The sequence below is a fragment of the Conger conger genome, chromosome 2 (genome assembly GCF_963514075.1).
Source record: "Conger conger chromosome 2, fConCon1.1, whole genome shotgun sequence".
NCBI lineage: Eukaryota > Metazoa > Chordata > Actinopteri > Anguilliformes > Congridae > Conger > Conger conger.
In genome coordinates, this window is record NC_083761.1 from 12,281,344 (window position 1) to 12,300,949 (window position 19,606).

Sequence of the window (19,606 nt, forward strand, 5' to 3'; positions counted from 1 at the left end):
GTCAGTGTGCAAGCTCAAGGAATAAGTCATGTTACGGTATAGGAAAATCATTCTAAGGTCCTAGCTTCTCATAAATGACCTTGCTGACTTGAAAACTAAGAAAGCAAAGCCACTATGTACAAGCAAATGCTCTATTGCCGAAAGACATTGAGTTAGTCTTTTATCGATAAATGTCAACTGCATAGTTTTCATTAAAAGTCTCATCGTTAAAAGGCTTAAGACTTAAGTTAACAAAACTAAGACACACTATTTGTGCGACTTGTAGGAAGATGAGTGATCAAAGTAAGACAAAGTGTATAAGTGTAACCATAAGAAGCACAGTACACAGTATAATTTACACACTCACTGAGCACTTTATAATGTATTATTTATAATTACTTGTGTTGTGTGTTCAGAGATGCTCTTCTGCATACCACTGTTGTAATGTGCGGTTGTTTCCATTAGTCATCTTCCTGTCAGCTTTGACCAGTCTGACCCTTTCACACCCACTCTGTCTGGCACCAACAGTCATTCCATGGTAAAAGTCACTGAGATCAGATTTCTTCCCCATTCTGACATTCTGCAAAACAGTCTGAAAAACAGCTGAATCTCTTGATCATGTCTGCATGCATTTAGTTGCTGCCACATTATTGGCTGATTAAATATTTGCATTAACAAGCTGGTGTACAGGTCTACCTAATAAGGTGCTCACTGAGTGGTTGAAAAGGTTTGGGGTGCAGAAAAAAGGCCCAAAATTATTCTCCAGCTGTCTATATTGCATAACCTCTCTCTATAAATACGCAGTGATTGTGAAAGGGCACATATGATTATTTATCACTGTTTGTGGCCGAATGTAAATGGGCCCAGCCATAACACTGCCGTTGCCGTTTCCTGTAGCAGGTTTCATGCTATTCTACATAATTAGATTCCCGCAGCTGGGCTCAGTCGATGATATAACAGAAACATGTGGTCCTTCATGGTCTTAAGTCATAGAGACATCACATCCAGCTTTTCCAACATCAATTAAAGTCAGGCCAGATGCGCTAGGTTCTTCCATGAAACCTTAATCCTTGTTATAATACAAAGCAGACCTAGAACCCAGAGAAATACTTTTAAATAATCCCATATACATTTGGCAAACATAAATGGTGTTTAACTTATATCGATGAGCATTTAATTGATGCGTCTTGCGTTATCAAGACAATCATGGATTTTTGTTATTTGCTTTCCTGTTTCCAGTAGCGAAATATATTTTTGCCTGTCACGGTGAAAAATATCAATAGTTTACAAAGCAACAGACAGCACAGTTGACATGATATTTCTGTAAAATATGAAAATATTTATGACAACTTTATTTCACTTATTTATACAACTATATCATTTCGAATAAAAAAATCATAATGATTATCTGTAACTCATTGTCCAAAAATATAAACTTGTGACCACCCGATCTTGATGAAATCTAACTTTCTAAGCAGTTCAAGAGCTTCTCTAGAATTGACCCCAACAATTGTTAAGTTTCTAGTTCATAGTCAATTTAAATAGATTTCATATTCACTGGTAGCACTGCATGCTTACTGCAGGTTTGTTACTTGTGGTGAAGTGTCTTGGAAAATGTCAACTACTGTGCCTTAAGGGAGATGAGACTAATTCTCCCAAATTATCTCAAAACTACATGCATCTGTTCACTGGATAAGCTTAACTAATATATTGAATCGTTTTCTGCCAACATGCAGGATTAACACAAAAAAGCATCAGAAAGTATTTACATTTCAAAGAAGCTTTAATGGACCACACTAATGTTTGGCTTCTGATTCCTCCACATTTATTAATTGACAATTTGGTCTATTAACTCAAATTCATTAAATAAAATAGAAATGAAAGGTAAACATGAACTGTCAAAAAAGTTTTAGCAGTAAACATACATGCAGCATTTAGAATAGACTTGCAATTAAAAAATAAGCCCAGAAAACAGTGTTTCTTTTCCTAGAACAATATGAGGGTGAACCTGGGAGAAGACTCCAAATTAAGAAGCTGAACTCTGTGGTCTAGATCAGTGATCCTCCAGGGATTAACTACAGAAGAACATGACTGGGCAGATAATACTGAAACCAGCAAGAATGTGTGCTGATGACCATCTCAACATTAGAGTTAACCAAGTTACAGAAAAAAAAGAAGCAGCAGGGGTACAAACAAAAAGTTGAATCCACACTCTCTTTTTTTAAACTAGTGAAAAATGTATACGCTGTTTTAAAATATTAAAAGCTTTAAACTTCACTGATTCTAAGTATTCTCTTATTTCTCCAAAGTGTGGCATACACAAACATACCATCGTCTATGACTACAGATACCAGACAGGTCAACATCCGTGTGAGCGGAGTCAGGCCAGAGCAAATATTATAAACAAACAGCGAATAGCATATAAATCACTCAATAAGTGTTAAAAAATCTTCTGCAATGAAACCTATTTCTACAACGTTATTTGTTTTAAAAAGAGAAGAAAACATTATTTTCAGGAACCAGAGGGAAACAGAAATAATGGCGAAGGCATAAGGAGACGGAGGAGTCGGAGGTGCAGTTCACAGTGATCCTATCTCAGATGAAGTCCCCTCTGAAAGGAAGAGAGTGGAGGTGCTGTGGTTGCCAGCGACGACGCAGCCTGGCCAGTGGTTTGTCCTTGGGGTTTTCAAACTCAGAGAAGCCCAGCTGGTTCAGAATGTCATAAACCCCAGCTCTGGCAGCCACCTACAACAGAGAAACAGGAAACAGCACATTCACTCATACTGTAGAGACCGCCTAGAGCAGAATCAACAGGACCCTTTCCACCGGTCTACTGGAGCCATACTCAAACCTGACTGGCCAGTAGTACTGCTAGTTTCCATAATTCCCTCCAATCAGGACTGACTTACACCTGAGTCTAATCTGCATCGGTGAAACTGGGCCCTGGTGTGTTACATCCCTGACTGAGAATACTATGCATTGATAAAACACTGAACTGATCTTCTATAGACATCATCATAACCATACATTATCAAATTGAACTCAACCCATCAAGCCAGTAGTACTAGACAGTAGCTTCTTACACTTCTGACAGGACCAGCACAGGGAGACCTGTTAAGCCCTGGACACTGATACAAAAATAGGTCAAAATAACACCATTAGGAAGGTACAAATGTGGTGGGGGAAAAGGACAACCAGTAACTGATCAAAACAACTTTAAAGAACAGGGTCAGTCAAGCCCCAGGAGGCAGCACCAATAAAGGCACTGCATGACGTATGACAGTTCAACAACACGCCGCTTTGTGTAATGGTTACCCTCGTTCAGGTGAAATACACACGAGCACACGGAGACGTTTCTGTAGCTGGGTATTCAGGCAAACTCCACTTTCGCCTGGGGGATGAAGGCTTTATTGACTTGTATGGGTCTCGGACATATGTAGCACTAAGCTGAAGACCCTGCAACATATTGAGCTAACACACAGTAACTATAAAAAATGATATATAGAGAGGTGGAAAAGGGGAGCAGTGGACACGAAGAAGCATGGCCCTTAATAAAACATTTCCATGTGCCCTCGCTGAACCTCCACACACAAGAAGCTGGAGGAACAGGACGTACTTTCTGAGATCCCAAATGCAATGGCGTAAAGGACAAAAAAAAAAAAAAAAGCAATCAGTCTAAAAAAGGGAAGTGGGAGCATGCAGAGGAAATGGCTCAAGCACCACACGTTTCAAGGTGGGCTCTGATTGCTCCATTTTTCTTTCTGTGTGTGTGTGCGCGCGTGTGTGTGAGTGGATACACTGTATGTGTGCAGGAAGTAAGCACTTATATATAAATATCTAGCTATACTGCAGTCATTGCATTTGCAGCTACACACTTCTGGTCAAATTGCGAAGGAAAGATTTCCAGCGGTCAAGAGGAAGGGATGTAAGAGATGAGATGAACACAGTTGTAAAGCACTTGTAATGAGCAGGACGAGTGGAAGAGGACAGGAAATGAAAGATGAACTGATAAACAGTGCACGAGGATGGAGAAAATCTAGCTGATAAGACATAAGGGGGGAAGTAAAAGGAAACTTTCAGGTCAACATTCGTGTGTGTGTGTGTGTATACATACAAATTCATAAAAATTATTTTACATAAGCTCCATTCACTATGTTAGGATGAGGTATGATGTGTCTCCTGGAAAATAGGAAACTATGGGAAACAGAGAATCATAAAAAATAAATAACAAAATAATGTACACATTATCAGATTGTGAAAAGTTGAAAAGCAAAAAGCAAACTACTATTATTTGCATGCCAAAAAGGCAAGTCAAGCTGACGTCTAAGAAATCCATACTGAAATTAAGTCAACAATTATTTACCTGCGACAGTGGTCTGTGAAAGCAATGCTAAAGCACTGGATACAACCAACACCATCGGGCAACTCAATAAGGCACAAGTTAAAATCAATCACAGTAGTCCACCTTTGAAAAGAGGCTCCAGACACAACAAATTAAGTGCACTGTATTTGACAGCCAACTAGGAGAGAGAAGAGAGAAGAGAGAAAAAAAAACAAACAAAAAAAACACGGGTTATTTCAGGCCACTGAGAAAATACCTAGTGCCTTAAATACAATGGTGCCGTTTGTCTTTCCGTTCCGTGGTCCTGATTGAATATCCAATCAGGCCCCGAGTGGGGAACTGGAGAAAATAAAGGAAAGGATCGTGTGGATGGAGCGGGCCTGCACTCCTCCACCCCAGGGGGCTGTGAAACAGGTCAGTGGACAGGCCCGCACCACCCTGCAACCGGCCGCGTTTCCAGCACCCCCCCCCCCCCCCCCCTCCCGCACGCGACATCTGGCAACTGCCTAGCGACAAGCCTGCAGCAGCCGACTGGGAAAACAGATTAAACACGCCATTAAAACTGCCACAGCTTGGTTTACACTGCTCGCTATTTACATGCCACAGAGGGCATCCGCCCCGGCCCACGCAACCCAATGGCATTCCTCACAGAGGTCCCGCTTCCACCAAAACAAGAAATAAATATTTATGTCCACAAAGAGCGGGGCTTTTCACCTCCTATCCACATCACGTCGTCTGAATCCAGAGCTCCAACCTTACAGCGTGCTCGGATGCTTCCTGCTTCCATTACTTCATTCCCAAGAATTACCAGCTAAGCTATCACAGCTCCTGACTCACTGGTCATCTGTGGGCTCTGATTGATTCCACCGGTCCATCGTCCTGCTGACAGGGATGGAGGATCACAACCCGCTCTTTCAGTAATCACTACTTACCGCCGCGGCCTGAAAGCACCGCAGAGTTCAAACAAGGCAAATTACACAGCCTAAAATGTCCCCCAGCGTACCTGACGAGGCTTAAATGAGAGTGTGGTGAGGGAAAGACAGGCTGAGTCGCAGCTGACAGAGAAACACACAGGGGGGGGAAGAGGGTGACAGCATTTCAAATATACAGTTAAAAAAATTCTGCTGAAGAAAACACAAGCAGGGAAAAAGACATAACGGAATTGAAGTGCAGCCAAATGTAACCTCCAACAAAGTCAACCTCTTCTCTGTGCCTATTTTCCAATGGGACAAATGGTTACCAGACCCCATCTATTCTCCAGACCCTGTTTAACTACTGAAAATGATGCGCAGTGCACATATTTGTCACCGCCCAACCTGTTGTTGGAGCAGGTGGAATACAAGCTTCTCCAAATAGTGTGTACTCAGTCTACAACAACACCCCTGACTCAATCAACATCTTTCACTCCCAAACAAAACATAAGGCACAGCCTTACATAGAGCATGCATAGCTTAAGAAGTTCAACAGTTGTCACTAAAACTAATTAAATAAAAAATAAAAAAAGTTTCACTTTCAGTCAAAGTTAGCTGAATCCAGGCTTGCAGAATATGGAAAGACAACTGAATCCCCAGTGCTCCTGTGAAAATCATAAGAAACAACTTAAATCCAAGTTAAAAACTGAAAACCATATCTTTTTTTCTGTGAGACTCCCTCTCCTGTACATCTATTCTTGCATTTATATTTGACATTTTTCTTAATTGGAGGGAATAAAACTGAAGTTTTAGCAGATGATGTGTGGGTTCTTCTGAGCATTTCTCACCAGGTCTCGGGCCATTCTATCTGAACATTTTCTTTGTCTTCCAGACCTTGCCCTGACTTCAACTGTTCCATTTATCTTCCATTTTCTAATAATGTTTTTGACACTGGAAATAGGCAGTTTGAAACAAGACTTTTTTTTGTAGCCTTCTTGGTGGAAATGAACCATCTTCATTCTGATATCTTTGGACAAATGTTTAGATGAACCCATGGTTGTTAACACCAGACAGAACAGCCACTGCAGTTGGATATTTTAGAGTTACTTCAGAATAAAAAGTTCAGCCCTGGAATGATATGCACCTGACTAATTGAAGCCCTAACAAGTAAATCACCTGGGTCTGGGCCTTAGTAATCATCTTTTAAAAAAGTAACAAAGAGTAATTCAAAAGGGTTCCGAAACTTTTGCACAGGACCCTTTTCCTTTTTTATCATTTATAAACAGTAAAAATGAAAATAAAAAGCAATCTTGTTTAAAAATTGCTGACAGGTATCATGTTTAACTGTACTGGACATTTACAGTTCAGGTTTGCTTCTGTTCACCAAGATATTCATCGTAAAAGGCTTTTTGACCAGGGGTGCCCACAGTTTTGCATACAACTGTGCATCCTGTAACATGTTTGAATCTTATTCTTCTTGAACCACCAACATTCCGGGTCCCAGCCATGTACCTTAGCCACTAGGCTATAGGCTGCCCTGTAGTTTATGCACTTCACGATGCCAAACCAGAAGTGAACTATGTTCAGTTATACTGGACTACGTTACTTCCAGTCTGGCACCAGTAAATATATGCAGCTCAGTCAAATGTGAGCCTATTTTTAATCTCCCCGTCGTTTGGTCCCAGGGGACCTGCTGTTCCCCGGGGTTGTTCCCCGTGCCCTAGGAAGCAAAGGGATCAGATCATCAGTAGAGCGAATGGATGAGTCCATCTCAAGTGGAGAAGAGAAGTTCACATGTGCAAATACTCTTTAGTAGCTCCAATGCAAATGCTACAGAGAAGTCTGTCCCACAGGCTTCGCCAGGGTTAATTCTGCCTTGGGAGAACAGTGTCCTTTATAACAGCATCGCATGAGGCTAGTACAGAGCATAATGGAAATAACTACTGTAATTGCACACAATGATTATACTATGCCTACATTTGAACTTGGCCTCTAATGGCCTGGTTCTGTTGCTCTTTACTCTGTTAATGGTCCTTCCTGGGGGCAAAATGAATAGACTTAAAATATTCCAACAGGAGAAAAAAAAACATCATAGGGTTCCACACGCCTGCATGCTTCCCCTAGTCATAATGTGAATACCTTTATTGGCATGTACATGTTACCTTAATTACTTTCCAACATATACGAGGTACCAGAGACTGCCCAACGCTGCTAGAATTGAAATGACTTCCCGTCTTACTGCTATGATGATCACCACGGAAAATATTCCAGTGGTGCACGTACCCCCAGGCAGAAGGTCTCCGAGGTGCAGCGTTGGGTTCACGGTGACTGCAGGGAGAGGCAGTTATTTGTTTTTTCAGCAGGACAGCAGTCTGACTGCATTAAACTTGCGGCAGTGCGTCGTCACATTTTCCACCTCTGGAGTGGTCAGCTCCAGTAATGTGAACGGTGCCACCTCCACCACCCACAGCTCTGAGCCACTTGGTCACGTCACCCCCTCTCATACCGGCACTTTCCATTCTGAAAAAATCCTCATTTACAAATGAGGCATTGGTTGGATGTCAGATAGGCATGATACTTATTGTATTGAGAGGTTACACCTATAACAATAGAGTACTAATCAATGGGAACATGCTTCTCTTGAAATCTAAAATACCATACAGAAATAAAAAACGACATTGTTGATTGCTCAAGTGTAGCGATCCCTTGACGTATTGTCCATCGGCACAAACCTAACGCGCACACGCACGCCTGCTGTACACTCCCCTTGGACTGTTGAGCCAAAATAAACCCAACCGGTGGGCGCTTTGCACCGATCTGTGTGCTGGAATGTGTTCACACCCAGGCAGGGTGTTCCACCTCACAGCAGCAGTATGGACATTGGCTCTGGAGAAGGTGTGTTGTAGCATAGGGGCGCTCAGGTCAGGCCGGGACACTTAGACGCTCGCATGCAGGGGATGCTCCACGCGGATGAACTGACCTCAGGTCGGGGCGTGTCACAGGATCCCATCCCGCTAATCTCCTGTCAATTTATTATCCACACGGCCGTGTAATTGCAGACCAGTGCAATGTACAAGAGATCTCTGCTAGAGGCACAAACAGTCTCCCTAGGGCTTCTTGCTGTGGCATACCTGCTATCAGGCTAAATGTTTGTTCAGCCATTATTAATGGATGTTTTTTCCTGGAATTTCACACTAACAGCTAGCGGCGAAACAAACATGACAAATTCCACAATGGCACTCCATGCCTGAAAACCAATCTACCATACATGGCATGATAAAGATACATACCTGACACATTAGTTTTCCATTTTTGGGCAAGGAATCCATTATAAATCTTGAAAATTCAAACTCTCCTTTTTTGGAAAAACACCAGTATACTTCTGGAGAAATGCTTTTTATGCATTATAGTTTTCCCCAAATGAATGTCTTTACATGTTAATAAAGCCAGTCCTGTAAAATTTTAAATGTCACTGCTGTATACTTGCTAATAAAAATGCTAATGGTATTTTAATAACCAATTCAATGAAAATGTAAAATATTTGCAAAGCAGGACAGTGACACATGAATCCCTCATGGATTCATGATGATTAGCATAACTTATTTATTTAAAATTGGAATATTTCCCATGCTATACATACGCATACATACACTGTATTGTCAAAAACAATGTCTTTGTTGAAAAGTAGTACATGTAGTCTATGGAGCTGAGGCTGGCTTCACCAGCATCACATCCTGCTCTTTCAGTACAGGAACTATGTGCTGCTGCTACTACACATATTTCAGCACATTGTTTTCACAGCAATTATACAACAATCTATTCCGGTATTCAATGTTTTCATAGGCTAGGATGCATATTCCACTTCAGTGGTAAGCGTTGGACCGCATGCTCCCAGCGCTACTACCAATCACATAACTGAGCAGCATGTCAAGAGCAAGGTAAGAGCAAGAGGTAAAATCAGATAATGCATCTCGGAAGAGCACAGTGTCAATACAATGTCGTCAGAAATTATCTCAGTTGTATAGGCAGTGACTTTCTGTGGGAGTGAGGCCTTTGAAGGTGTCATTATAAGAAACCACTTCTCTAGCCGATTAATATACCTCAAAATTTCACAATGAAAATGCTTTTGTTTTTTTGTTTAAGAAACTTTATTTAGAAAAATGAGAAAATGGGGAAAATAGCACGAGATCACGAAGGCTGCCATCAAAGTACTTAACAACCCGTGGTGAGGAAAGAGGAGACAGCAATAATGACTGAGGAGTGGGAGAGAAAATTGCTGAAATTAAGAGAAAATGGGGAAAAAAGCTGAAATTCAGATTTTGATGGGGATGATAGGTTTCATCAAAACCCTTCAGTTGTAAAAGCAGAAAACTACAAGTTTCCATAACTTATTTCCAACTTTGGTGGCTAGAATAGCTGTGAAATGTGTTGCTAAGAGAGTTAATGATGGACATCTTAAAGCCTTAGATTGATAATGTCATACATATGCTTTGACACATACTAACATCAGGCAAGAAGGTACTGAAAAACTAAATAAAGTTTATAGATTAAGAGCGTTTTTATAAAAGTGCTGGTTCTAATCTAAAGAGGAAAGCTGAATCTCAAAAGGAAACAACATTTCAAAATACAGACAAAAAGAAGTAGGAAATGCAAGGTGCCAACAGTGCTATCCAGAGTGTCCATGTCAGTTTGAGAAAACATCTCAGCCCATATAACCTTTCACAATACATTTTCATTGGCATTCTAAATAAATAGAAACAGCCTATTTCCCAGATTGTTTTCAAATAATTAGAGAATAATTGTAATTTGAAATAAGTGTGACAACAGCCTTAAATATTAATTTCACCTTATTTAGCATTCGTACCACAACGAGAGAAACTGAAGTAAGGCATTAGGACTACTGTGTGGCTGACCAGTTGCCTAGGCAGAGGCTACAGAGGTAGACAATTGTTTGTTTGGAATGCACATAAATTTGGCGGTTCACTGTAGAAACACAGCTGGCCAAACCATGGCCAAAGGATAAATGCAGAAACAAAAGCAGAGCTTGCAGACAATATGAAGTTCAATGTGTAAAGGGCCAGGCTACAATGGAGCTACAATAAGCTCGTAAATTCCAGGGGGGAAATCCCAATGAGGCGCTGGTTACGGTTCACAGCACACCAACACACAAAATGGCAGCTTTTAGAGTGCATTTTCCACCTCTTCACTTCTGATAGCTGATGCCTGACCAGGTCTTGAAAGCAGGAGAGAAATACTACTTTTGCCTCACGGGTCCTGTCCACAAGACCAACTGTCAATCTTTAACTTTAACCCCAGAAACGACATCTACAAACCCTGTGCATTGCTGCTTATTTAAAAGCAACTATGCTATAGGATCTTTTTCACCCATTGAATGACAAATGAATGAAACATGAATTAATTCTTCAATTCATCTTCAAAGATTTTTTTACCAAACACGGAGTATGATTTCTTGCAAAAGGAATCTGGAGTATGGAAACACTTCACACTCTGAAGAAAGCTCTGTAAAGAACATCTTTTAACATCGGGAGATTTAAAAAATCCATTATGTGAAGATCGAAGAAAAGACTGAAGAGCACTATAATATTCATACAAACCTAAGCTATTAGACAGACTCCCTGGAATCCTGCCACACTCCCCCACTCCCCCAGAAACACATTATTAATAAAAGATTATGATACAGGCAGTTACAAAACCCAAAACCACACAGAGATTAAGGGCCCTAACCACAAAGTCATGAACAGATGCCATCAAACACAGTGGGCGCCTCTCTACCTGAACATTTAACACACGCTCAGGCCCTGAGGCATCGAGCTTTACGAAGACCATGGTGGAGGTGGAAGTGGAGGTAGAAATATGATGAAGCCACCGCCATTACAGGCCTGGTTTCACCAGGAGGCCCTGGGGGGACACGGCCGGAGACGGGCCGGGGAGAACGTGTGGGCGACTGCAGGCACGGCGGACCCTACCTGCTGCATCCACACGCTGAAAGGCCGCTGCCACGAGTCCTTCTTCTCCAGGTGAAGGTAGGTGTTGAAGAGGATGAGGTAAATGTACCGCTCCAGGTACTGCAGGCTTTTCAGCAGCAGCTGCTGCATCTCCTTCTCCGTTTTCCCCGATTTGATCTACGGGGGAGAAACGTACACATCTTTCAACAATGAAGTGAAATTTTTTTCAACAACAACGAAAAAGATTCAATATTCTCCTACTGCCATGCAGACAGACATCGAAGGTCTCTTCTGGATGTAATATACAAGAGTTCTCTTTTCAGTGCCACAACATGATCCAACAATGGTCATATACGTACAGAAGGAAAAAGGAAAAATCACGGTGAGACTCCAAGGATCACTTTGAAAAATTCTGAAAGCAATTCATTTGATTTACCTATTGATAAGTTGGACAGACAACCTTGCAAAGAATGATGGAAATTTGATGGGCTGTCAGTGAATACACTGCTATAAGCGTGGTTGAATACACTGTGGCTCGACTACCATTTAATGTTGTGAGTGCTTTCATTTTATCCACAACTATTCTGCAGGATGGAAAAATACACTGTCTGCCCCTAGGCCCACCCCATTACACAAATATACAACCATATAGATTTGTTCCGCAGCAGATTTAAAATGCTATGAGCAAAACTATAATTTGTTTGATCGCAACTATCGCCAATATATTTTTAGGACAGCAATGGGCTTGAAGGGCAGTCCGAAGTATTTGGACACTGCGATAATTTCTGTTGTTTTGGCTCTGTACTCCAGCACATTGAATTTGAAAGGAGACAATGAATATGAGGTTAAAGTGCAGACTGTCAGCTTTAATTTGAGGGCATTTACATCTATATCAGTTGATAATGTTCCTAGTTTATTTTTGGAAACCAATGGTTTTACCTATATCACGGTCAGCTTCATAATGGCTTCTTTGACTGTCATTGCCACAGACTCCAAAGGCAAACAAAAGCCCAGAATCAAGACTAGATACAGAAATCTTTCTTATGCCTGCACTACTGAAGCAACTGAATACACATGACTAAGAAGAATCAGTTGAGAAGTTAACTGCCCGATTACTTATCATACCCTAAAAAGGGGGGCTATGGGGGAGGAGGGGGTGACAATGGTATAGAAGGCAAGAGTGATGCAGAAGTAAGAAGAGATCACGAAGGCTGCCATCAAAGTAATTAACAACCCATGGTGAGGAAAGAGGAGACAGAAATAATGACTGAGTGAGTGGGAGAGAAAATTGCTGAAATTAAGGAAAATGGGGAAAAAAGCTGAAATTCAGATTTTGATGGGGATGATACGTTTCATCAAAACCCTTTAGTTATAAAAGCAGAAAACTACAAGTTTCCATAACTTATTTCCAACTTTGGTGGCTAGAATAGCTGTGAAATGTGTTGCAAACAGATTTAATGATGGACACCTTAAAGCTTTAGATTGATATTGTCATACATATGCTTTGACACATATTAACATCAGGCAAGAAGGTACTGGAAAACAAAGTTTATAGGTTAAGAGCGTTTTTATAAAAGTGCTGGTTCTAATCTAAAGAGGAAAGGAAACAACATTTCAAAATAGACAAAAAATTAGTAGGAAATGCAGGACCTCTGATTTAAGTGTCAACGGTGCTATCCAGAGTGTCCATTCTGTCAGGTTGAGAAAACATCTCAGCCCATATAACCTTTCACAATATATTTTCATTGGTATTCTAAATAAATAGAAACACTGATTGTTTTAAAATAATTTGAGAATAATAGTAATTTGAAATAATAATAAGAGTGACAAGTGGAGTGGAGTTATAAAACAGCCACTGCGGTACATTAACCCTATCTAAACAGCACTGTGCAAATACGAAAGTGAGTGTTTACACAAATAGATGAGCTGGAAAATTTTTTTGAGAAATCATCACTGTTATCGAAACATTTTTACCAAACGCTCCTCAAGGACTGAAGGAAGTATTTCTGTAAGTCATCAGGAAACAGACCATTTACAATAACTCTCTCTGCATTCTTGCATGTCTCTGTTCCCAGAAGGAAAACCCATGGCCTCATTTTCAAGGGTTTCAGGGGAATGAGGAATTTCAAATAATTTCTCATTGGATGGCTGCACATTTAAGGTGTAGCGTTTCACATCGGAGTGTACTGAAAGCACAAGAAGCCTTCCCTGAGAGACGGGAACACAGCGCTGGTCTCCAGTCCCAGTGCTTTCTGCATTTATGAAATAAAAAACATGAAGTTTTATACCATTTGATGATGTGTTCATTGTAAGGTGATAAAGACTAATGGATTTTAGGTCTATGAATTTTATTTTGGTGCGGGGCATGGCATTGTAATGACCAAATGCCATGTCAATGTTAAGCTCTTGCTACTCAGTTTGAATACAACATCTATGCCAGGCAACATGCATAATAAACAAAGATATAAACAAAAAACATGCATCAAACAAAAGGATAATGATCAAACGTGCACAGCCCACGTGCATCATTCATTGCCCAAGACAACCAATACCAAAACACGCCCTGAGCACTGCCTTCTACATGCCCCCATTTTACAGAACTTGAAAGCTTTCCCATTAGGCTCCGGGTTTGGAAACTCAAGTCTCCGTAATGCACCAGCGGCGATTTTTAACAAGGTAGCGGCACACGGTGACAGATAGTTGCCCACTGTGTTCGACGTGCTGGTGCTATGAGCTCGAGCTTGAGCTTCCAACCAGCAAACGGAAAGAGGCCGGGATGTGCCCGCCAACCTCACGCAACAGGCACTCTGTTTTCCATTAATCTGCCGCTGCGGGCAAACGTGGAAGGAACTCGCTGGACTCCCTCGTGCACACAGGGAATGTGCTTCTGTGAAAGTGGATGGTAGAGGTATATTTTCACAGGCTTAATCACAGAGTGCACTCATTTAGCAAGGTTGCCAAATCACCTGCAGTAGCACGTTCACACTGGGGATTCAGGGAGTCTGGTCAAGCTCAGGCACTCGCTGGGATCTGCACAAACCTGCAAATTAGCTGTAAAAAAAGGGCCCTCCTCCACAACAGAGAGATAGACTAGTCCCTCAGAGAACAGCTCCTTTCCTTCTGGATGTACTGAAAGAGAATGCTTTCATTCTGAAGGGGGAGATGGACCCTCTCGCCCTGGTGCAGTGTCCATGCGATCCCCCCCTGGAGCTGGGCCAGACGAGACCGCGTGTTCACAGCGGCGTGCCTTGGAACCCTTGCTCTGATGGCGGTGACCCCGAGGTTCTTGGAGGTCAATGAGACAATACACTGGAGCATTTGACCAGCTAGGAATGGATGTCACCTAAATGAGAGCACACACCACCCGTGGCTGTATGGTCTTTAGGATAAGAGAAAAGAAAATGGCACGACAGCCAATTCACAGGTTTGAGGTCAATGTGTCCTCTAACATTGCCATAAACAAATATACAAATAATACAATTCCTATTTCCATATTTCCCAGTTTTCCCAAGTCTAAGTAGATTGAGGGCTTCATGCTGAAATTTTGCGGGCACTATTAAATTCAAACATATCTTGGAAACCAGATATGTTTGAATTGAGTGTTTACGTATCAAACTACACTGCACACACACACACACACACACACACACACACACACACACACACATCTGCATATATACTGTATCTGACATTAAGGTTTTTCTTGAAAGCTGAGAGGCATGCAGCTTTTTGAAGATAATCAAGAGATCCTCTACAATCATTGGAGGTACACTAGTCACATCTGATGGAGATTGCATTGCCTAGCAATAGCACAATTACAAACCAGTGGGGGAATTTGCATCGACATGATCAGGAAAATGCTTTGGGCTTTGAGTAACCTGAACCCTTCCCCAACCATCCTCCCCCAATAACTGGTCACTGGCAACGTGGTATCTGCTGACTGACAAAGCTCATTCTGGACCATGACTCATGAGCAGAAACTGGCTTCTTCTCATGGCCTTCATAGCTTTAGGCCTTTGGGTTACTCTGGCACAGTCTCTGAGTCGGTCATATATGCCTCAGAAGGCTTCTCCGCTCACAGATGTGTGGAGCCAGAGCAGGAAAGGCTAGCATAGCATCAGCAATCAGCCAAAGGCCATAAGAGTGCTGCCTGCATACAGATAGGGAAGCAAGCACTGGCCAGGGGCCTCTCTCCTTCACTCCTAAGCTGCTGAAAACCACCACTGGTATTTATTAAAATCCAATTACCCCAGGCCCCTAGTAGTGCAGACCTCTGAAAGTGGGGGGAGGCAGGGGGGTTCGACGAACACTGACCCATTTACAGTCAGGTTACCGTCAGAAGGATTCGTAACAGGAAGCTTAAAGTGGAGCACAGGCAGCCACAGGCCAATTTCACGGCCTCTGACGCAAAGCTGCAAAGCTCAGCAGAGCATCTGCGCTCAGCCTTCCGCTCCTCTAACAGAGCTCTAGAGAGGCATGTTCATAATACAAAGAGCAGTGTGCAGGCAGAGCATTACGCTCTATTTACACATCTCAGCGAACGCGTGAAGAAGCAGGCCGACCCTCTCCCCAGACCGTCTTCACACCTCTCTTGCAGGTGTGCTTCTGCACCCTGACCTCCGCGGGGACCCTGCACTCCTAGGGGCTCCAACCACTTCTAATTTGTTCCCAGTGGCAGTGCCTGGTTTCCATACAGCCGTGTGTGCGCTGCCTGCTGCCAGACACCAATTCTCCCCACCCCCCGCCCCCCCACAACACCCGAGAAGACACAACCCCCCCCCCACTTCAAAACTCCCACACATTCGTCATGTTCCAGTCCCACAACGCACACAAAAACACACATGTGGAGCACGGCTCCCACTCCTCCAGGCTTCCTAAGGATCTCCTAATGTCCATCCGTCGAGTGGGAGTTGGGAATGAACGGCTGCTTAGTGACCTCAGTGCCTCTGGGAGACTCAGGAATGCCACGCACTGGATACTCAGCACATCCCTAAGCAACACTTTCCATGGAATAGCGTAATGGTGCACTCAAAGCCTCAGCTCTGACAAAGACAGCAACAAGAAACAAAGCCAAATTATAGTGGTCCAAAGCAAGTAGACACAGTGATTGCCAATAAATGGACACTACAGAGTAAAACTAACATGATTTAAAAAAAATTGATTTAGTTGTGTGAGCTCAGGCTTCTTTACAAAAATGTGACTTTATTCCAGTGTGAGTAACTGCATCTTGGACAACGTGAACTGTGCTTCTGCAAGTCACCCTGGCGAAAAAGCATCTGCTAAACAACTAGAATTGTAGCGTGTTATCCCCATTTGTACGAATGCTGGAAAAACAGTCTGTTGTGCTGAAGAAGGTGCCTTGCAGTTCAATCCGGGCACTCCAGGGACCTGCCTGAGATCGCACACTGAGCGAGCTATCAGAGAATCGCTGCAGAGGTAATTAGCCCGGACAGGGCAGGTTTGCTCTCTTACACCTGAACCTGAGGTGAGCGTCCAGCCTCCGTGTCATGAGCCGCCGATCCCTCAGACCATAGAGCGATCGTACCCCTACAAACCACGGTTGCCCAGCATATCCAATTAAAACACTAATGAAGTTGTTAAAAGGCACTTTAACAACTTCAACAGTGACATTTTTTCCCCCTCAGAGGATATTAACCAAACGGGTTCTAACTTGAACAATTAACATTCAAGCAAGTGATGCTGTGGGAGACCATTACGGAAAACCAGTTTGCAAATGGACCAGTGAAAAGGAAAACAGGTGGGACAGGCTGCATGAGCTGTGTCTTCTGGGCTCATTCCAATAGATTATTTTTCACCTGCTTGCTCCCCGTTCCTTTCTTGACCCAGAAATCGACCGAGGTCTGCCATCTTTAAGGTAATTTCAATCGATTCAACGTTCCTGCAAGGAGTTAGAGGTCAGAGGCAAGGAGGCTCCTGAAGAGTTATTGAGCAAGAAAACACAAAAATGTGCATCCTTTGACAAAGTATTTTTTTGGAATGAGTGGCGAATGACAAACAATCAACCTGTGGATCCACCTCTCCCTGTCCCCCAAGCATATGCAACAGATGTTGCTTCAAACTGAAGTATGAAGGAGCAAGGACAATTCACATTCTCGATACTCTTCACTTCCTTTTCTCACTTGCTTTTGGGTGGAGATAAGAGCGGGGAAATGAATATGGAGGAGAAAAATAAGCCACTGGAATGAGCCCTATTTCTCCCTTGCAGGCTCAATTTGTTTAAATGGCACTCGTTAATGCCCATTGTGAGGCACCAACTCCTCTGTCACAAGCAGAGGGGACTATATATTCCGGAATATAATATATAAGGAATCAAGAGCAAGTCTGTGATTAACACATCTCAGTGGCCACCTCGTTAGCACAAATAGCCTGCTCCACCACACAGCAAATCATGTGGCTGCAACTGAATCTACAAAGCATGTAGACATGGTGAAGAGGTGTAGTTGTTTTTCAAACTAGCATTAGAATGGGCAAGACACATGATCTAAGCGATTTTGACATGATTTATGGTGCCAGACGTTATCAGAAACAGCTGCCCTCCATGGACATTCATGCTCTATAGTCTCTAGTTTACAGAAAAGTGGAGTAAACTAAAAAACAGCCAGTGAGAAGCAGTTCTGTGGGCAAATTAATGAGATACACTAGTGGAGAATGGGCAGACGATTGAAGATTGGAAAAACATCGTTTGATCTGATTCATCTCAAGTCCTGCAGCAATATACAGATGGTAGGGTCCGAACTTGGTGCACAAACCCATGGATCCATCCTGTCTTCTGTCAAGACTGTGGGATGGAAATGGTGGTGCAATTGTGTTGGGAATGTTTTCCTTAGATTCTTGTTTAGCACACACTAGGCGCTTTAATACCAACCGGGTATCATCTGAAAGGCACAGAATTTGAGAATCGGCATCCCTTTCTAGCCACAGTCTACCCCTTCTCAAGTGGATACTTCCAGCAGGATAATGTGACAAGGCAAAGCACACATCATCTCAGGCTGGTTGTACAAACACGACAGTGAATTCAATTCACTCCAACGGCCTGCACAGTCACAGTTCCCAGATCTCAGTTCAATAGAGCACCTTTGGGAGAAGGTGGAACGGGAGTTTAGCAGGATGAATGTGTGGCCGGAGGTGATGGAGCCAGCACAGACCAGAATGTCTCCAGCACTTTGTTGAATCCACACCACAAAGAATTCATGTTGTTCTGAGGGCACCCACCCAGTACTCGATAGGTGTACCTAAGAAAACTCAAATCATTACATTACATTATTGGCATTTGGCAGACGCTCTTATCCAGAGCGATGTACAGTTGATTAGACTAAGCAGGAGACAATCCTCTCCTGGAGCAATGCAGGGTTAAGGGCCTTGCTCAAGGGCCCAACGGCTGTGTGGATCTTATTGTGGCTACAATTTAGATTTTGGATTAGAACCACCGACCTTGCGTGTCCCAGTCATTTACCTTAACCACTACACCACAGGCCGCCCAAACACGGAATCACAGCGGTGCAAAAACCTGCATGCACTACAAATTGAGATTCCAGGCAAGCCAATATAAGAAGACTCAGACTATAGTTCTGGTCCTGGATGCCGATTGGTCAATACAGCAATACAGCCGTGTTATAATACGCAATATAACAACAGCTGTGATGCGCCACGCCACATTATCTTACCAAGCAATCACAAGGTTGGACATCAAACGGCTGAGCTCCACACACGTGATGATGATAAAGACTGGGGGTGGGGGGAGTTATTGGGGCAGCCTTGTCACTTTATCAGTCCCCCTCGGCCTCTCAGGACAAAGGCTGCTCAGCCCAGGACCTTGTCCACTGTCAAAGGTGAAAGCCATAACTCTGCCGCCCTTTTGAGTCCTGATGATGGATGTCCTCGGAACAGCCGGACCCTGTGTGAAGTGGAGCCCGGCCAAGGCTAGACTGCATTCCATTGTTGCAGGAGTTTCGAGTAAGTGGGGCTGTGAGATTCGATGGGCTCCTGCTGTGGGGCGGGGGGCATATTAGCACCCCGCAAATGCTTAAATGGGCTGTTTTTCCACTCCGCCACAGAAAAGAATGCGCTTTCTTTCCTCCAAATGACAATACCAGCACATGCATTCATGAGCTTTCCAGGATCAGTGGCAGAAGCACTTAGTGGTTTCCATGCGGAAATGGCGGGAGTAGGGGTGTGGGTCTGTGTGGTGCGTGTGTGAACATCAAACCGGCTATAGATATATACTCCAGTAAAATTCTCTGGGCTGATGGTAATTCTGTTGCGGCACCATTCTGCTTTGTTCTAGAAGCCACTCTCAAAATAAATGTAAAAAACAAATCCAAAAATAAAAATAAAATAATCTTCATTTAATTGGCGAAAGCCATCTGAATTTCAATGGTGCTATAAAA

The 19,606-nt window shown here is 42.9% G+C and overlaps 1 protein-coding gene across 4 annotated transcripts in view; it reads right to left on the minus strand.

Moving 5' to 3' along the window:
• Positions 1 to 1,743: 1,743 nt before the first annotated feature.
• pald1a (phosphatase domain containing paladin 1a) overlaps positions 1,744 to 19,606 on the minus strand; it is a 69,166-nt gene continuing 51,303 nt past the window's right edge. For all 4 annotated transcript variants that reach the window (XM_061231910.1, XM_061231911.1, XM_061231912.1 and 1 more), the window contains exons 19-20: positions 11,220 to 11,375; positions 1,744 to 2,724 (exon numbers count right to left, since the gene is read on the minus strand). In XM_061231910.1, the coding sequence (XP_061087894.1) occupies positions 2,575 to 2,724; positions 11,220 to 11,375 (306 nt within the window). In that variant the 3' untranslated portion in view covers positions 1,744 to 2,574. The remainder of the gene's footprint in view (positions 2,725 to 11,219; positions 11,376 to 19,606) is intronic.